At 55.5% G+C, this 19,541-nt stretch overlaps 1 protein-coding gene across 13 annotated transcripts in view; it reads left to right on the top strand.

Moving 5' to 3' along the window:
* Positions 1 to 19,541, top strand: part of DNMT3A (DNA methyltransferase 3 alpha) — a 111,964-nt gene that overhangs the window by 41,552 nt on the left and 50,871 nt on the right. For all 13 annotated transcript variants that reach the window (XR_010662305.1, XR_010662307.1, XR_010662306.1 and 10 more), the window contains exons 4-6: positions 11,995 to 12,265; positions 18,110 to 18,153; positions 18,607 to 18,753. Coding sequence is in view for 9 of the 13 variants with exons in the window: in XM_065928688.1 (XP_065784760.1) it covers positions 11,995 to 12,265; positions 18,110 to 18,153; positions 18,607 to 18,753 (462 nt within the window). In the remaining 4 variants the exon portion in view is untranslated. The remainder of the gene's footprint in view (positions 1 to 11,994; positions 12,266 to 18,109; positions 18,154 to 18,606; positions 18,754 to 19,541) is intronic.

The following is a 19,541-nucleotide window of genomic DNA, read 5'->3' as shown; positions in this document are numbered from 1 at the left end:
GACAGTGTTGTGACAGGGACCCTTGCACATTGCGGGGCACAGAGAACAGCCAGCCAGTCTTTCCTGGCAGCAGCCCCATGGACCCCGAAGGGAGCCCGCATAGGGGAAGTCTGTGCTGCAGCCCAGGGCCAGCCCACGGTCTCCTGGGCCTCTTGCAGAGCAGATGCTTGCCCAGGCCTCCTCCCCTCCCCAGCCAAGGAGCACAGCAGGGTGGGTTTTTGGGGACCTGGTGCAGCTGTGACCCTGAGAACAGATTAACCAGGGTGCTTTAAGGCAGCTGAGTGTTTGTCATCCAGCTAAGCCTGGAAACCGGGCAGGGAGTGGTGAGCTCAGCTCAAACCCTGGCAAGTGGAACAGAGCAGGCAGTGCTGGGAAGCACAAGAGGAAAACCTGGCTGCAGGTGGGCTCTTGATCTGTGCCAACATTGCACACCCACTGCTGGACGGGGAGGGATCAGGTATATCCAGTGGTGTCCTAGCCATTCCCCACCCAAGGTCTGTAGATTTTGCCCCCAAGGCCTACCTATCTCTGGGTACCTTCCACTTTCTCCTGCATCAGCCTCCTGGCTGTGTCCTCACCCAGACCAGGCCCCACCTGCCCACGGCATCTCTCTAAACACCTCCAACCTTCTCTTTTTTGGCCACAAACACATTACACCAACTGAGCACTTGCCAAATAAATAAGACTTATTTCAACCTAGTGTGTTCGAGAGGAGGCCACGTAATTACTGTAAATACAGCCTGGGGCACGTCACTGTTCAAGAATCTACAGGGGGACTTCCCTGGTGGTCCAGTGGTTAAGAATCCACCTGCCAATGCAGGGGACATGGATTTGACCCCTGGCCCAGGAAGATTCCACGTGCCGTGGAGCAGTTAAGCCTGTGTGCTGCAACTACTGAAGCCCGTGTACCTGGAGCCCATGCTCCGCAACAGGAGAAGCCACTGCAGTGAGAAGCCTGAGCACCACCGTGAAGAGCAGCCCCTGTCCACTGCAAATAGAGAAAGCCTGTGCACAGCAATAAAGACCCAGTGTAGCTAAAACTTAAATATTAAAAAAAAAAATCTCCAGGGGCTCCATTTCTCATGGGATGAGACCTGGAACACTCTGTTTGGCTCCTCACCACGTGACTTCTCCTGCTTCTGCATAGGTGCTCAGCATCCACCTCTTTTGCCAAAGAAACCCCGTCTGCTTGCTGCTCTCTGAGCACCCTGGGCACATTTGTTCTGATGTTCTTGGCAGCCTTACCTGCTCTCTGCCCACTCGGTGTCACAGCCCACTGAAGCCTGTCTTGCAAATGAAGCCCAGGGCAGCCATCGTGAGCCACGCTGGGCCCTCCCTTTTAAACCAATTGTTAAAATGAACACTAAGAACTAAGACAAGATAACAGCCCTGCGATCCCGGACCTGGGTCTGCACACCTGATGGAGAGGCACCAGTCTGAGCTGTTTGTTCCCCTATCTGCACAGAACTTGAGAATCAGAGTTTAGAAACCTTTATATCAACTTGATACTGTCACCACATCCACAGGCACGATTTTGTGTTTTACGGAAGTATCGTTCCCTGGTGGATTGGGAATCTAAGATACCTAAACCAAAGCCTGACTTTTTGCATAGAAAAGCTGGTAGTGAGAGCATGTCGCTTCCATTAGATCTTCCATTCCAGAGGTGTACCACCCCTTCCCCTTGCACTGGGTACCCGCTCACTGAGACTGGCAGCCCTGAAGAAAAGCTGAGAGTAGCACAGTGCTCGACTGCCTACAAAGGCCTTCTATCCCCGTGGACCTCATTTGATGCTGACAACAAACCTGTATTGGGAGGTGGGGGCTGCTGTCATGACCGTCCCCACAGTCAGAGGAAGAGACTGAGGTTCAGAGATGACGACCTAGACTTGGCCTCCAACCTCCCAACAGCAAAGCCCGGGGTGCTCATCCTCCCTTGCCACTCCAGTCTCACCACCTGGGAGACTGGGTACCCTAAATTTGCTTTAAGATAATATACGAAGGCTGGGCTGTTTGAAAACATGTGTGGACCTGGTCTAAAAAGCACCCAGAGGAAACAGAACTGAGCAGGGAGATTGACCCACATACTAGAGAGCCTGTGGCGAAGCGGGGAAAGGTGGTCTGAGGAGTAAGAGGTGGGCCCATTTCAACCAGGCGGCAGCGTTGGTCTGTGGCACTGGCTTAGGAGTCAGGATGCTCATGGCCCCCGCGGCAACAGGAAACAGGAAGCCAGCCACAGGGCTGGGCGGGGCCTCGGAGGGGAGCTGGCACCTGCGTGCAGGGCCTGCTGGCTGGCCAGTTCTCATGGCCCGCAGAGGGGACAGCACCATGTGGGGCTGGTCGCTGCTGGCCCCAGAGCGGAGGCCCACGTGTGGGTGCAAGTGTCAGGCTGGGAGGAAGAGGCATCTTCCTGTTCTCCGGCTCCAAGGACGTTGAGAGTAACAAGTGAGGGTGTCTGAAGCTGGTTCCTGCCTGATCGCAGGCCCAGACAGCCCTGCGGCCAACATTGTCCCTCGTGTTGGTTACACCTTGGGCTCTAGGAGGGACAGTATCCGCCCTTGCCCACCAGACCCTGGTGGGGGGCTGGTCCTTTGGGGACTGCCCTGTTTACTAGGTAGATGCACTTATTCATTGAAGATTTATACTCATCAACTTCCTCCAGGGTTATTTTTGCTCAGTGGGAGCACTCTGAGGTCACTTCTTGCTAAGAATAACCCAGAAAGGGGGGGAGGGGGAGGGGAGGAGGGGGCTGGGAGCAGGCGCTGAGCTCAGCCAGACCGGCCCAAAGCCAGTGTTACTCACTCCTCTTTGGAGGCGGAACCTCCAACACAGCGCCCCAGTGAGTGAGCCCACAAGGGCTGCACTGCCCCACTTCAGAGCGAAGGATTTGGGGGTGCAAGCTGTGTGAAGCTGGGAGTCTGTCCCATGGCAGCTTAAGCCAGCTGTTGTGTAAGTTGCTCGGTAGTGTCTGATTCTTTGCAACCCCATGGACTGTAGCCCGCCACGCTCCTCTGTCCATGGGATTCTGCAGGCAAGAATAGTGGAGTGGTAGCCAGGGGATTCGCTTCTCCAGGGGATCTTCTGACCCAGGGATCGAACCTGGGTCTCCTGCATTACAAGTGAATTCTTTACAGTCTGAGCCACCAGGGAAGCTAGCTGAGTACCTTTTAACTCGGTTATTGAGAGTTTGCAGTATTGGCTCATTTTCCCACCTAATACATCCCTTTGCTTCTGAAGACAGCGCTTTCTGTGTCCAGGTTCGAAGGGCTCCTTCACTTACCTCTGGAACCTTGACTCAGTGACTTGGCGCCGCTTGTTTTTAATGCACAAAACTTTCTGAAAGGGTGTCTCCCATTCCTGGGCCCCCGCCCCTCAGGGGGCGTCCCTGCTTGTGAACCTGCATCAGGCACATGGCTGCCCGCTCCGCTGTCTCCTCATGCTTTTGAAGGGGTGGGGGAAAACAGGGCCGGCAGGCCTCTCAGGAGGGCAGAGACTTTTCTTGGAACTGTGCCCTGCATACGCCTCTGCTGTTCCACAGCTGGTCAGTCGGATCAACACTCACAGAGGCATCCGGTACCCAAGAGCCTGGTCCGAGGTCTGCGCCTGAAGTGCCAAAGAGATGTTGTGGGGAGGGGCTGGACTTCCGAAAGGTGATCCCTGGAAGGGGAAAGTAGGAGATTTTTCCACTTGTGACCCTGAGCAGCATGTGCAGAGAGGGGACCCATGTGCCAGGGAGAGGATGGACTGTGAGCAGACTGGCTGGGCTGAGTGGATGGAGGTTTCGTTTAAAAACACCTTCTATCTTGGTTAAAGAGATAGTTTGCAGGCAGCCTGAGGGTTTACATTTTATCCTCTTGAAAATACGTTGTGTTTATCTAGAGAATTTTTGAGATGGCATGGGGTGTGAAGTGATGGGAGTCAAGTTTTGGGAAGGTCACTCTGGCATTTCTGAGCATGACAGTTTGAGCACCCAAGAATGCAGGGCAATAGGGTGATGAGGCCAGAAAATATGTCCAGAGTCTACTGGGTGAGGGGCAGCTGTGATGGGACAGAATGGGTAGGGCCTGCACTGCTGGGCTGCAGACAAGGGAGAGGAGGGAAGGTGCTGCTGGCCTCCAGAGATGGCGACAGTGTTATTACCAGAGACGAAGACTTTTGGAAGGTCTGGCAGAGGCCCTTTCAGAGGCCGCTCTAGATAGCTGGTCTTCCAGGGAAGCATCTGAGTGAAATCCCAGAATCTCCATTTTGCTTTTCCAAAAACCCCTGCTTATTTTCATCCCTCCCTGGCCCTTTCCCCAGAGCCACACGTCCCAGGCCACCTCCAGCGAGAGGCATTCATTCCCTCAGGTCCCGAGCCCTGAGGGCTTCCTAGGACCCTGTGGGCTTCTTGGGAGCCCGAGCTGCACCTGCCGCACTCCCACAGCGGCAGGGACCTTCCGTGCACGCTTTGGGGCAGAGTTGTTGACGTCGGTCTTCTTTCATCATCCTCACCTAGAGAATTCTGTGCGTTTCGGTTCTGCCACCTCAAGAAAGATGTAACAGAGCTGGAAGAGCTCCAGAGAAGGGCAGCTAAACCGATCCAGAGGAAGGCAGGGCTGCCAAGTGAGGACAGACAAGCACGATTATGGCCCTCCAGTCTGGAGAGACAAAGGCTGAGTCGGGATGTGATTAAAGCTATGAAGTCACGGCATCGGGTGGGGCAGGATGAGCAAACCCTGGCGGGGGTGGGTGGGGGTGGGCGGGGAGACACCCAAAGAATCTTTAGAAAGGTAGGTGAAGCGGAGAAAAGAAAGCCCCATTTTCCATGGTGAGTTCCCTTCTCACTGAACCTGTCACCCGAGGCCTGAATGTAGAGGCTGAAAAACAGAAGAAACTTCAAAAGAGGTTGACTTATATACTACGTGGGATCTTCTCCACATAATGGCTTTTTCAAGGCAGCCTCCAACTCACCCTGAAATCCTTTGAGGATGACTTCAAAGAGCACAGCCAGGCCCTCTTCCAGGTGGACAGGTGTCCCTGGCTGAAAGCAGAACCCCGGGTGGGCCACCACTCACCAGGTACCTGCTCGTTCTCACATCCGTGTGTCACAGCCAGCAGGGGTCCCAGCTGAGTGACCTCTGAGATGTCTGCACCCTGAAGTTCTCTCCTCCATCCTGAGTTGCAAGTGTGTGTGCATGCACTCACACTCATACACACACACACACACACACAGAGGAGAGATCTCTGGGGAGGAGGGTGAGGGAGAAGGCAGCTCCTGGCCTCAGTGGTGAGAGGAACGGTAGGACCTAGAAGTCATATGCAGCCTGGGGGATCAGACTTGCCAGAGTTGGCCCTCTTTGGCCTCTGGTCCTTCTGTCCCTTGACCCCACCAGTGGCCCTTTTAGCTACTCCACTGGCTAAAAGGAAATTGGAAGGGTCAAGGTCCTGCTTCCAAACTCTTGGGGCCCGACTGCAATCACCCCAGGAAGGCTGGGCAGGGAGGCTTGTAGGGCCTCTCTCGGGAGTGGGTGCAGGGGACCTCTCTGGCTCTCCCGGCCTCAAGGCCACTTCCGGCCAATCAGAGCAGACAGTGACCAGGGGAAGGGGCTGCAGGAAGGCCTGGAACAGAGGAGACTGGGGAGCCTGGGCCCAGTGCCAGCGCTTAGGGGACAGGGCCGCCCTGCTTACGTGGACAGTTCGGCTGTTTCCTGAAATTAGAGTCAAGTTGGGAAAATCCAGAGCTTGGTGGGGACCCGATGGGCCTGCAGCGGCTGAGGGACTGGATGAACAGTGGGTGTGGGTGGAGGGGGTGCTGGTGTGTGTTTGTTGACATCGTTCCGGGGCGTCTGAGCATAGCTCTGTCCTGTGGCTGGTAAGCAGATGTCTCTGGGCCATGGGTGCACTCCTTGTGTGTCTGCACATGTGATTGTGTGTCTGTGTGTCTTTAATCAAGAAGACGTAACTGGCAGGACGCCAGGGTTCCCGGCTGGCACAGAGATGACTGCTGCCAAGGGCCTTAAAGGCACAATGGCCATTTGGGGGTGGGAGTAGGAGGGCAGGAAGACTAGGGAGGGCGAGGTGAGGCCGCCCAACATCTGCTAGCCTCAGGGCCTCCCTCCTCTGGGAACGAAGGCCTTTTTCAGCAGCAGCTCCCGGCATGGGAAGAGAGGGTGAGTCAGGTGCCCAGAGCTAGGGCAGGACCTGGCTCCGACTTTCAGGGCCTTGCAGTGCGAGACGCAGGTAGGCCTGCATGCAAGGCTGTGCTGGAGAGCTGGGCCCTGGGCCCTATCTCCCGTGTATCATTTCCGTCACTTCTTACGTGCCAGTGTGTGTGAGTTGTGTGTGTATGTATTATAACTGTAAAAAGCCTCAAAAATCACTTCCCTATCTGGAGCCTCAGCACTCTGCCCCACCTTGGGAGACAAGGCCTCACCTCCTGAGGGCGGTGAGGTGGGGTCTGGGGTCTGGGGTCTGGTCCAGACTTCCAGCAGAGAGGGAGGGGAGCAGGGCGTGGGGGGCAGGGCTGGGGAATTGGCTTTGGCCTGAACAGGTTCACTGCAGAAGGTTCCTTCTTGCTTCGCCTCTGGCCTTTCGTTGTGGTGGCTGCTGCCAAGGAAACAGCCGGCAGCCTTTCCCTGGCCCTGCTCAGGCACATCAAAGCCTCCTTTTCCTCCTTGCAGCCCTTGGGATTTGAGGTTGGGCTTTTCCGGAGACTCAACCCAGGTGGGAGGCCAGCTTTCGAATGCCTCTCCTGTACCTGGGTCATTCTGGAAGCTTTACCACTTAGAAGGTTTGTGACTAGAGGGCAAACTGTGGAGCCTTTTTCCTTGGAAAAGTGAGAGCAACATAACCCATCGGGATAACTGTGATAATTAAGTTTATTAATTGTCTAAGCATTTTTATGCCGAGCCCTCTGCTTAGTACTGGGGAGCTGTCAGTGGAGTGGTTGGAAGGAAGAGAAATAAAAAGGTAAATAAGGCAAAGCTCACAGCCTAGGAGGGAGATACACAGTAAACAAATAATTAGGTACCATGTGAGGAGTGCTCTAATGAGATAGGGTGTGAAAGTGCTTTGTAAACAAATGTGGTGTGCGGTGGACTGGGAGATGTGAGTGAATGCTGGAGTGGACTGCAGGGCCAGCCTCCACGGGGGCTCTTGGGGGGCAGAGGTTGGGAAAGGGGTGAGGCTGAGGGCCTTAAAGAGCAAGCAGGGCCTGACACAGATGCCTTCCAGGGGTGTATGTGTGTGAGAGAGAGAGACAGACAGACTTAAAATATTCCTTAGAAGACAGAAAGTAGAATAGTGGTTGCCAGGGGCTAGGAGGGGAAATGGGGAGATTTTTGTTTAAAGGGTACAGACTTTCAGTTTGGGATAATGAAAATGTTTTCAAGGTGGATGGTGGTAATGGTTGTACAACAATGTGAATGTACTTAATGTCACTGAATTGTACACTTGAAAATGGTTAAAATGGTAGATTCTATGTTACATATATTTTATAACAACTTTTAAAAGTTTTAAAAAATTGGTCCTTAGAGAAGGTCCCTGTGTCCGTGCCCCCATCCTCAGCCCAGGGCTTTTCAACAACAGCACCCTCCCCCTTTGGGGCTGCATGATTTCTATGGTGGGGGCTGTTGTGTAGGGTATTTAGCAGCATCCCAGGCCCCTACCCACCAGAAGCCACAGCCCATGCCTACCCCCACCCCCCGCCACCCCCACAGTGTGGTGACCAAAAATGTCTCAGACATATTGCCAAATGTCCTCTCAGGGGGCAAAAGCCACCCCAGCTGAGAACCATTGCCTTCACCGCTTGGAATAAGCTGCTCACAGGAGAGGTCCAAGGAGCAGGTAGGCAGCAGAGAAGTAGGAGGCATTACCTTGGGATGGAGGGGTCTTGCTTGGAAGGAAGGCAAAGGCCAGCAAACTCTGAGGGGGCCCCAGGAAGTGGTAGGTCGCGTTTGAAGACCCAGAGTGAGGCATGTGGGGGTGGGGTAGGTGCACAGTGGGTGACAGAGCTTTACTCCACTCAGTTGTGCCCACCCACCCAAAGGAAGAGAAGTGAGGGGGCCCATGGCTCCCATTCCCCTCCTGCCCCCACTCCTGACCCCCTTTCCCCACCTCTGCAGGTGAGAAGCTGAGGAAGTAGAAACTGTCACCTACAGCTGCTGGTGGTGCCTTCTAAAAGGGCCGGGGGTGGGGTGGGGGGCTTCTGCTGCCACCCCTCCCTTCCCCTCACAGGAGAAATGAGTCTCTGAGTGTGTTGTGTCTCCTCCACTCAAGGCAGTAGTAAAGAGTAAAAGCAAACAAAACCAGATCTTTAACCAGTTAGGTCTGACATACAACAAAGTCGAGACTCCCTCTAGGCGTGTGGACTGGATGCTCTCACTGTGACCTGGTCTTTGGCATTAAGGAATCCATTATGAATACTAAACACCTGCCAGGTGCCCTACTCCAACACCCAGTCTAACCCAATAAAGCAATCTCGTGCCTCCTCTGTGGCTAGTGGCCACACAGGAGAGGAGGGGGCTGAGAGGAGGTAGGAGCAGAGGAGGAGAAGGAATCAGGAGGGCGCAGGCTGGGCTGGGGTGGCTGCTCCCAGTGGCTTCCAGGTCTGCTCCTCTCACCTGAGATGGAGCATCCAGCTCCCCACTGTGGACCTCCTTCCTTCCTTCCTCTCAGTGGTTTCTTCTGGGTGAATCTGACCTGCCCAGTTTCTGCACCTCAGAGAGAGGGACCATGAGGGCCCACTAGTAGCTGGGGGTGAGGAGGGTAGTTCTTCATGGGTTAGCTGGATCTCGAATTGACAGTGGTTAAGTCAGCAGCTCCCCTAAGCTCAGAACTCCAGTTGACTCAGGCTGTTGGGGAAGGGGGGTGAGGGGGAATGGTGAGATCAGGGCAGATTTCAGCCCACTTGAACTGACCCCCTGGGGCTGGAGCTGTGCAGAGCGCCCCCTGGCGCCTCCTCCGCCCCCCTCTAGAAGGATGGCGTGTCTCACCCTCTTGCAGGCTGGGGGTCCCTCCGGGGCAGGCCTGAGAGGGGTCTCCAGTCAGGGTGGCTCAGGACCCCGGGGCTGGGTCGGGTCTCAGATCAGGTACTCCTGGGTCTCTATGCTCTGGAGCTGGCAATCAACAGGAAGTGAGTCCCAGGGTGAGAAGAGGCGGTGTGGTCCCCGGGCAGGAAGTAAGTGACAGTGGCGTTGTCTGAGCAGTCTGTGGGGCTGGGAGCCTACCCTGACTCGAGGTGTGTGTGGGGAAGCGAGTGGCTAGAGGAAAGGAGGACACGGCCATGGTAAGAGATTGGTGCTGCAGACCCAAACTTCTCAGCCTGGCCAGCGGGACCCCCCCACTCCCTCCTCCTGGGAGCGCCGTGTCTGGGGCTCCAGCTGTGGCACAGCTGGACCTGAGGGGGGCAGAGCCCCCTCCCCCCTCCCGCCGCGGCTCCCCCCAACAAGGCACGCCCGGCTCTCCAGGTTGCCTGGGCCATGTGACTGTGTCACACACAGGAGGCTTGAGGACTGAGAGGACTCATCCGAGGAGGGGAGCTCCAGGCCAGGGAGCCCACTGGCTTGAGCAGGGAGTGGTAAAGACCTCCTAAGTCCTGGAGAGAGTGTGTGTGTGAGTCCCAACACACGGGGCCGCCATCGAGGAGAGGGATAGAGCCTGCTTGCTCCACTGGTGGCCCCGTGTTTGGCCTCCTGGCTCTGCTGGCTTTGGCCTTCAGTGCCCAAGCGTGGTGGAGGACTTCTCCCTTCCCCACCCCACCCCTGAGGCCTACCTCTTCCTCTTGGTGCAGCACCCCCCCTCCACCCCGACCCCACCCCACCCCCGCTGCTGAGGAGCACACACATGTGTAGCCTTCTGTGGGAGGGTTTCTTCCTGGAAGCAGGCCTGCCCAAGCTGGTCCAGGTGCCCCCCACCCCCGGAAAAAGCAGCCTGGCCAGGCCTCGAGGTCCCTCTGCACACCCTCAGGCTGCTCTGTGTAGGGAACGTCGTCCAGGGCGAACTCTGGCTTTTATTTCTGTCGTTTTCTCCAAGGCCCTGGTCCCTCTCTGCCACCTCAGGGGTTTCCTCACCATACAGCAGTGGGCTCATCGGTGAGAGTGTGAATCCCTGGGGCAGAAGCCACTTTGGAAACTGCAGGGCCTGGCAGTGAGGGGCTAGGGAACCCAGCGGTCTGTCAAGCTTTGGGGTGTGTTCTTCAGGGGTATAGCTCTCTGGAGGGAGTTTGGCAGGATCTCTTTCCTCACACTTGGATGGGCAGATCCTCTTCCCCAGCCAGGCCACTTCCGGGACTCTGGCCTATGGAAATTCACAGGTGCACAGAGCCGTACTTGCAAGAAGTTCTCTCCAACAGAAAGCCAGTCAGCCCAAAGCCCACCACTAGGGGACAGTTTGAATAAATTAAGGACCATCCTTTCCATAGAATGTTGAGCAGCTGAGGCAGAGTGAGCCAGATCCATACTTGCTGGTATGGAGAGATGCCCGCTGTGCTTGTGAAGTGAAAAAGCAAGTTGTAGAACAGGATAAGTCATATGATCCCTTCTTAGGGGAAAAAAAAATTCTGGATCTGGATGTGTGTGTAAATACATGTGTATAAACATGCAACTTACGCATGACTGTAGACGCACAGGCAAAAAAGTCGAGAAAAGATACTCGCCAAACTGTTAATGATGGTTCACCTATGGGGAGTGACTCTGGAGGTAGGGAATTGAAATAGGGGCTTTAACCTTTCAGTGCTATTCATTTTTGTGTGGTTAGAATTTTTGTATGTGACTGGCTTTTATAAATAGAAAAAAATGACTTGAAGGAAACCTTCCTATAGGACCAGTCATCTCACCGTACAGGTGGGGAAACTGAGGCACACTCTTGCGCAGCACCTTCCTGAGGTTTTTGCTGAGCTCATGCCGCTCCCACCCTCCTCCGGGCACCGATTCTGCAGGGGAGCCGGCGGGCAGGACTGCGGTGGGTGGTTCAGTGCCCACGGGCGTGGCAGAGCGCCAAGCACAGGGGGACTCCTGTCTCTCCTGCCCTGAGTGGACACCTCTGTCCCTTCTGAGATGCCCTGGCCTACCTGCCCCCAGATGGCTGAGGGCCAAGTGCTCGCCAGGCTCTGTCCTCGCAAGGTGTGTGACCTCGAGCTAATCACAAAAGTCTCCGAGAGCCTAATCGGGAGGCCGGGTGCTCTGAGGGGCAGCGGGTGAGAGGGAGCTTTGCCCACCATGCAGTGACACTCAGGAGGGGCGGTTATGACAACTCTCAGTGTGGTTCCTGTAGCAAGCTCAGTTCTGAGACTCTTGGGGACAAAGCATGACACTTCCTCTTGGAGGGGAACACGGCACCACGTACTCCAGAAGACTTGCTGCAGGCCACTGTGTGCTGCTGGCCGGGGGGCCTTGGCTCTCCTGGGGCCTGAGCGCCCTTGAGAGGCTGTGGGGCCAAAGCTGAGGGAAGGAACAGCGCTCGGTTTGGGGGAGAGGAGGCCCCCCCTTTCACCCTCGCACTCCACGTGGCCAGGCAGCAGCTCAAGAGACCAAGAGGACAGCCAGAGGGGCATTGACACAGGAGTCAGATCAGCCCCGGGCTACCTGGAATCCTCTGGGGAGGGGTCCTGGTTTGAAGTGGGGATAGAATGAGGAACATTCGTTTCCAGTGGGGGCCACAGAGAAGACTTGGGGACCCCCTCGTCACTTCAGTGAGTGGGGGTGCTGTGGGCTGGGGTACAGAGCTATAAACATGTTAGTAATGAAGACAACTAGCACTTGTACAGGGCTTCACAGTTTACAAAGCACTTTCTCATACATTTTCCCGTTTTCTTCACTGGATCCACAGACCTTTTGACTTCAGAGGGCGAAGCCCTTGAATCCGAGAGAAAGAATTGTGTGTTTGACTGCATACACATTTATGTGAACACCATTTTCTGGACAGACGGTGTGTAATTTTCGCCAGAATCGCCAATGGGCCAATGATGCATGAGGGGCTGAAACCACTGGTCTAACGCTCCCCTTGTGTTTATCTTCGCAGGTGGAAAGCAGTGACACACCGAAGGACCCTGCCGTGACCTCCAAGTCCCCGCCCATGGCCCAGGACTCAGGCCCCTCAGAGCTGTTACCCAACGGGGACTTGGAGAAGCGGAGTGAGCCCCAGCCAGAGGAGGGGAGCCCCGCTGGGGGGCAGAAGGGCGGGGCCCCAGCAGAGGGAGAGGGTGCCACTGAGACCCAACCCGAAGCCTCCAGAGCTGTAGAGAATGGCTGCTGCACCCCCAAGGATGGCCGGGGAGCCCCTGCAGAAGAGGGTAAGTCCCGGGCACAAGGGGGGCAGCCTCTGCAGGGCTGGCTGGGATCTCCCTGAGGGTCAGAACTCAGGACCTGGGAGGTCCCAGGAGGTCCCAGGAGGCACCGGCTGGGTGGTGGCTGAAGGTCTACTTGCCAAGGCTATGTGCCCTGGAGGCTACTGGCTGGATATAGCCTGCGCACATTTTATTTGATCCAGGCAGTATTTTAAACATTTTTTTAAAAAAAATTAGTTGCCAATATTTCAAAATCAAGAAATTTCACATAAAAATCTGGAGTTTTGACTTCTCATGAAAAAAAAAACTAGATTTGATACAACAGTGAGTTTGCAGAATGCTAGTGGTTGCTAAACTGGGGTGATGGCTGTCTCCCCACAGGCTGGTTGTTGCCCTTGCTTTCCATCAGCCTTGGCCTCGCCTGCTGACTCGTCCACAAGACCTGCGGCTCTTAGGGATCCACACATTGGAAGCCCCTGGCCTGGGCGCTCGAGGGCAACAGGTGCCCTTGTGGGTGTTATAAGCCCCGTCAGCCTTTCCCAGTGCAGATGTCCTGAGCCCACCACAGTTCAGCTGAGGGGACTGAAGTTCAGTGGTGACGGAGTAGGAGAGGGGTAGGGCAGGTGGGGGTGGGGTGTGCACTGCCCAGCCCAGACCTCTTCCTCTAGGGACTTTTTGGCCTCGCCCTGGAGCCCTGGAAAGTTGCCCACTTTTTTCTTTCAGGTTAAGCCAGCGATTTCAGGGCCAAGAGAGCTGTAAACATGTTGGTAATGAGGACAACTAGCATTTGTACAGGGCTTCACAGTTTACCAAGCGCTTTCTCATACATTATCACGTTTGATGCTCCCAGGGCCCTGCCAGGTTGTTTTGCATATGTGCATTTTAATTTCAGAATGCCTTCCTTCCAAGAGTACATGATGGGGAGTGAGTCAATCGATTAATTGGCGTGACTTAATTTCGCATGCTTCCAAACCTCATATTCATGCAGGGTAGAGAGCATCTCCAGAAGAGATTTCCCAATTTATTTAAAAAAAAAATCTTTCATTCATTTACTATTCAACTAATATTTACGATGCTCCCACCATGTGCAAAGGGCTTTCTGAGGTACTCATTCTGCATCTGTGGTTTTATTTACTCTCTCAGTCTTCTTCAAGAGGTATTATGAGCCTCATCTTAAGGTGGGAAAAAATCAAGGCTTAATGAGATGCAGTGACTTGCTCAGGGACCCCAAGCCTATTGGCAGATTCGGAATTCATTCGTCTTGGTCTCTAGCTTCAGAGTCTGTGTGCCCTTCCCATGCCCCCTGCTGTTCTGGGGGGTGGGGTTGATGTGGGGGCCGTTCCTGAACTCAGCACCTCTGGGGATGTGTCCTGACACGCAGAGGAGTGGCCATTTGGCCTGATTTGAAACAGGAAGAAAGGGAGAAAACGCCATCTCCCTTTACAAAGGCCAGATGTGCAAGAGCAGAACTGGGAACCCACCGGCCCTGCCCACCAGACAGGCAGCTCCTGGGACCCCGTCATAGCTTGCACCCAGCTGAGGCCTAGGGCTGGGGCAGGCCTTCCTGCCTGTTGGGATGGAGCCAGAACTGTGAGGCTGCTCTTAACTCATGAGAGTTTGCTTTCGGTTTGGGATTTCCCTGTCCTCCGTTCTCAGGAGCAACTTCTCTAGTTGGTCAATAGGGGTTTATTATAAACACTTACTTGATGTGTGCCGGGATCTGGGGAAACTATCATGAACAAAAACCTGGTTCTTGCCCTGGAGGACCTCAACAGTCCACTGAAGAGACGGACATTAATGAGAAATGCACACTTAGAAGTGTGTGTTTATACACAGAGATAAGTTCTCGAAGGGAAAATAAACATGGTTCTCAGGAACTGTAACAGAGGAGCCCCAGACAAGCTGGGTTGTTACACCTAAGCAGAAGGATGAGCTGGGGTTTACCAGGGGAGGGGAAGTGCAGGGAGGGGGTGAGAACAGGTGGGAGGGAGCAGGGTATCCAGGGACCTGACAGAAACCCACATGTGTGGAATGGGGGGAGGGAGGGAGAAGGGTGTGTGACAGGGGGACAGCAGACACGGCCAGCGCAGCTTCAAGGCTGCCCTCTCGAGGGGTGACATGATCCGCTTTACGTTTTGAAAAGATCCCTTTGCCATCTGGATCCTGGGATGGAACAGAGGGGCCGGGAAGCAGGATGAGCAATCAGGCGCCGAGGGGAGGATGGCAGATCTGGAGAGCTGTGGATGAGTGCCAGGGACGGGAGGGGGGCGGGCAGAGATGGTGTCAGGGTGACTCCTGGGTTTGGGACTTTGACACGTTGAGTGGATCCTTCTCAGACTCTTAGTGCAAAGTGCAGTGGGTGAAAACGTCCCGTGTGTCCTTGATCTCCAAAATTTGGCCTTGGAGCACTCCTGGGTGGCCTCAGCTATTGAGGCTGTGGAGATGCTGGCAGGGATCAGAGCTGGGATCCCTGAAGGTCACGGTGAATCGCCTGGATGCTGAGACTGGTGAGCTGGTACCTAGAGGGGTGGGCAGTGGCCTACTGGGGGCTTGGCCACCGGTCCAGCTGTCGGCCCCATAGAATGCATATGCAACTGCTTGGTTCCAAGAAGGAAGGAGATTGAGGCCCCAGGGAGAAAGTGACTTGGCCAGGGTCTCCTTTCAGTTCCCTTCATTCCCAGGTCTCTTTTCAGGGGCCCCATCTGTCTCTCCCGGAATCCCTCTCATTATTTCCTACACAGGAAACATGGAGGACTTTAAAGCAATCTTGGCCTGGGCACCCTCCTGTGTGCACGTAGGAGCCCCAAATCCTGATAGTACAGCCAGGAGAAAGGAGGAACAGGGGATATGATGAGTAATAAGGACAAGAGCCACCTGGACAGGCAGGAGGTGGCCTTGGAACTGCTCCTGCACTCCTAGCATTAAGGCCATCATGATGATTGTAGTAATGATGGTAACGTAGCTTTCTTTTTTACTGAATATTAACCATGTGTTGAGTGTTCCATGTTCTTGCTACTCAAAATGGTCCATGGACCAGCAGCGTTTCCTGGCATCACCTGGCATGTTACAAATGCAGAGTCTCCAGCCCCACCCTAGACCTACTGAATCAGAATCTACATTTGAAAGAGAGCCTCATGATTCTGAGGCATGTTAAACTTTGAGAAGCCCTTCTCTTTATGTAATTCTCTCATTTAATCCTTGCGAGCATCTAAGGAAGACTTTTATTATCCCCATTTTTCAGATGGGGAGACTGAGGGTTCAGACAGGTTAAGTTAGTTACTGAGATTATACAACCTGGTGAAGGGCCAGATGAGGGTCAGCACAGAGCTTCTCTCTGCTTAGACTGACACACTAGTACTGGGCTAGTAACTACCCTCTGAGGCCAGCCTGACCTCAGTCCTGTCATTGGGATTTTGGTTCATTTTAAAGGGAATTGGGGGTGACCCCCTGGCAGAGTATAGCCTCAGACCAGCAGGTAAGTGTTAGAAGCACTCTGACCTCCCCTGCCCCCAGGACCTGAGATGCCCCAGGGTTATGTCCAAGCCTGCCAGGGCCATCCTGGAAGACACAGCCACCTGGCCCAGCCTTCGACCCTGGGTCTGGGCAGGGAGCAGATGGACGGCAGAGGGAGTGTCCAGAGAGCAGCTGACCACCCCCTGACTCAGGACAAGTGCTGCATTCTGAAGCAGCCCAGTTGGTTGTTTTGCTGGGCCGGGCTGGAAAGTGTGTGTGCGATATCACTCAAGTGGGCATGCGCGGAATCTGTCAGGGAGAACATTCCAGAAAGAAGCCAGTTGGAAACCGCATGAGGAAAAGTAGTTCTGTTTCGGGGAGCATGGGGGCTGGGGAAGGAGGAAGAGGGGAGCCTCAGGGCGGTGCGATGTAAAGAGGAAATAGCCGGCTTGGGAGTCAGGAGCCCTGAAATTGGATCTCAGCTCTGGTAGTAAGTCCCTCCGCTCCACAACCCGCTCCCCCGAGCCCCGCGCGCCTCAGTTTCCCCCTCGAAGGGCAAGACAAGTACTCCATCATCTGGACAATTCCTTTCAGCCCCGATTCTCGTTAATTCTAGCGAACAGAGGATTCCCCACAAGCCAAAAGCCAAGGAGGGTCCCCCGGAAGAAAGGTCCCAGGCGCCGCGTGATCCGAGGGTGGGCGCCCCCTCCTGGCCGGCCCAAAGCCTCGCCGGGTGGAACGCGGGGGTCTGAGAGAAATTGGGGGGCGGGACCCGGGGAAGGAGGGAGGCCCGGAGCGGGCGGGCGGGAGGGGGAGCCCTGCCCCAGAAGGCGCGAGAAACAGTTGGGGGTGGGGGGGGCTGGCAGTGGTGAGGCTAGAGGGCCTAAAGGAAGCACGAGGAAGCGACAGGGAAAGTCCGGTGAGACGTACCTTAAAAGGCCTGCTGTGTACACAGCGCTGGCGAGTTAACACGCGCCCCCGCTTCCTCCTGGCGCCCTGGGCACCTGGCACCGCGGGGTCCACACCTCCCAGCAAACCCGCAGGTGCAGGCCTACCTGCCCTGTCCCCGGGCTCCAGGTCTCCCTCGGTGAATGAGAGAAGGGGAAAGAAATAGCCTCTTCAGGGGTTTGGGGATTCAGAGACCTTCAGTGCTGTGGCTGGTTTCCGCCTCTCAGCCAGGAGATGCAAGAAGGGCTGTTTTTTCCGTTTGGGCTCTTTGTCTCCCCTTCACACCGCCCACAACCCCCCCACCCCCCGCCTGCCAAGTGACCTTGAGCCAGCCTTAGTGACCTTCCTGCTTTGGGGCCAAGCTCAGTAATCTTGGCTTCAGACAAAGGAGTTCTGGGGCCCAGGTGAGAGGAGGCTCATCCCGCCCCCCCCACACACACACCCCAGCCTCCCCGCCTCAGCACCCCCAGTCTCCAGCAGGAAGCTGGAAGGCATAATTAACCCAACCCACAGCCAGGCAGGGCTGCAGACTCCGGAGTGTGCCAGTGAGGAACCGGACCAGCGTAGGGGATCCAGGACCTTCTGGAGCTTGGGACCTGGAGAAGGACAGGAGAGGATAAGGCCTCCCCTGCCCCCCACCTTTAAAGGCTGTACTGCTGGGGCTTCAGCCCCCCAGGGGAGCCTTCCCTTCCAGGAACTGGAGTCGGGGCCAACTGAGGAACGGAAGGAAAGAGGAGCAGGGAAATGCTGTCTGAAGCATTAGCAGGGTTATGTACCTATACTCAACGAGGAAAAGGCTGGGAGAGATTACAGAACGACTGTGCAGAGAGTGGGAATCCAAAGCTTCTAGAATAAAGACGGAACTCAGGGACCTGAGAATGGGGTACAGAGGCAGATATTCACGGTAGAAGCACAGTGTTGAGAACTGCAGGAGCACCTTAGAAACCATTTCCAGCATCTTTATTTTCCACATGAGGAAACTTAGTCTCAAAGAGACGAAGTTGCTTCAGTAGTCTTGCTCCAGTTCCCCTCTGCCCCCATCCTCCCACCCCCAGAGCATCTTTGTCACACCTCACACCATGCAGTCTGGCCTCCCCTCCAGTAATTGAGCTCTTTTGACTGGGAGTAGCCAAAGGGGCTCTTTCCAAACCCTTCTGTGTGCCTGCCTCACTCCATGGGCCAGAAACCACAGCCCTGGCTCTTCTGTTGTTCCTTTGGGTTTGGGCCTCCAACCCTGCCCAGGTCCTTTTTCTGCCCTGGCTGCGCTCTGAGTCCTGGGGCCAGCATGATATGATGCCCGGCACACAGTAGGCCATCAGGTTTGACATAGGCGCGACCAAATGGTTGGAGAAACCCTATCCCCGAGGCAGGGACCCCAGGCACAAGGTGAGGCCTCTGAGCCACTCCTGTAACTCTGCCGACAGTCCCTTTGTTCTTCCCTCTCCACAGGCAAAGAACAGAAGGAGACCAACATCGAATCCATGAAAATGGAGGCAAGTGTTTTCCTCACCCCCCAGGGGCTCTGTGGATCCTGATTCTAGGAGAAGAAAGCCACCGCTCTGACCGACTGTGGCGAGTGTGTGTGAGGGGAGCCCGAGGTGGCCCCTGGCCCCTTCTGTACTTGTCCCTCCGTGAGGAGCAGAGGAAGTGGGTATGGAGGTTGGAAGGCCCCCAGCGAGGCAGCCAGCTGGTCCCCACTCCGAGACCAAGCACTTCCCCTCCTGCTTTTTGTCCTGCCCCACATCCTGCCGCCAATCCCTCACTCCTCCCCCCAGGCAGGGGCTTGTCCCGCACTCCAGGGCCGGCATCTCCGGCCAGGAGTCAGAGCTCCTGTGTTCTGTACGAGGTGAGTGCCTCCTTGGTTTCCCCTCCAGGAGGAGCGACCCTGCAGCAGGGCTGTCCATGCCCACCTTAATGCCGGTCTGTCTGTCGTCTCTCTGTCCTAGGGCTCCCGGGGCCGGCTGCGGGGTGGCCTGGGCTGGGAGTCCAGCCTCCGCCAGCGGCCCATGCCGCGGCTCACCTTCCAGGCGGGGGACCCCTACTACATCAGCAAGCGCAAGCGGGACGAGTGGCTGGCACGCTGGAAAAGGGAGGTGAGGTGCCTTCTCTGGCCTGGGCCCCAGCCCGTCCCACAGAACCGGGAAACCGGAAGTTAGCTTCAGCCACCGTCTGCGGCTGTTGTCAGGCCCTGGCTGAGCCTCAGTTTCCCCTTCCACTTCAGGTTAACCTCTCACACTTACAGGGAACTGCTGGCTCCCTAGGCAGTGACTGCGCGTCCTTTGTTGTTTCCACAAATGTTACTGGACACTCACCATGCAAGCAGGCAGTGTCTAGGCCTTGTGCACGTACAGTTCCTGCCCTCATGGAGCTGACATTGTAATGGGGGAGATGGACAGCAAACAAGTAAACAAGAGCTGAAATAGAGGGTAACAAAGGCCTGCTTTAGGTAGGGTGGTGCAGAGAGGCTTCTTGGAGAAGGCGGCATTGAAGTTGAGACCTGAAGGAATAAAAGAGCTGACTCTGTGAGTTGCGGGGAGGGGGAGAATATTCTAGGCAGAGGAAACAGCACAAGCGAGGCCCTGACTTGTTTGTGTAAAAGACCGGTCTTCTCAGAGTGAACCAAGCGGGTGAGAGAGTGGGGCCAGACGAGAGGCGGTGAGGGGAGGTAAGCAGAGGCCGATCATACAGAGCCTTGAGATCTGGGCTGAAAGCTGGTTTAACACTGAGTATCCTGGGCAGCCCCTGAAGGTTTCTGTGCAGAGGAGTGATTCGATGTAGATTAAAGGAGCAGCAATGGTGAAGGGGAGGGACAGATCTGGGCTTGCTAACTGTTGGGAAGGATGTGGGAGGGGAGAGGATGGACACATGGCCCACAGGGGTT

This window comes from Muntiacus reevesi, chromosome 3 (genome assembly GCF_963930625.1).
Source record: "Muntiacus reevesi chromosome 3, mMunRee1.1, whole genome shotgun sequence".
Taxonomy (NCBI): domain Eukaryota; kingdom Metazoa; phylum Chordata; class Mammalia; order Artiodactyla; family Cervidae; genus Muntiacus; species Muntiacus reevesi.
The sequence above is the reverse complement of the archived record's forward strand: the minus strand, read 5'-3'. Positions and strand labels throughout refer to the sequence as shown.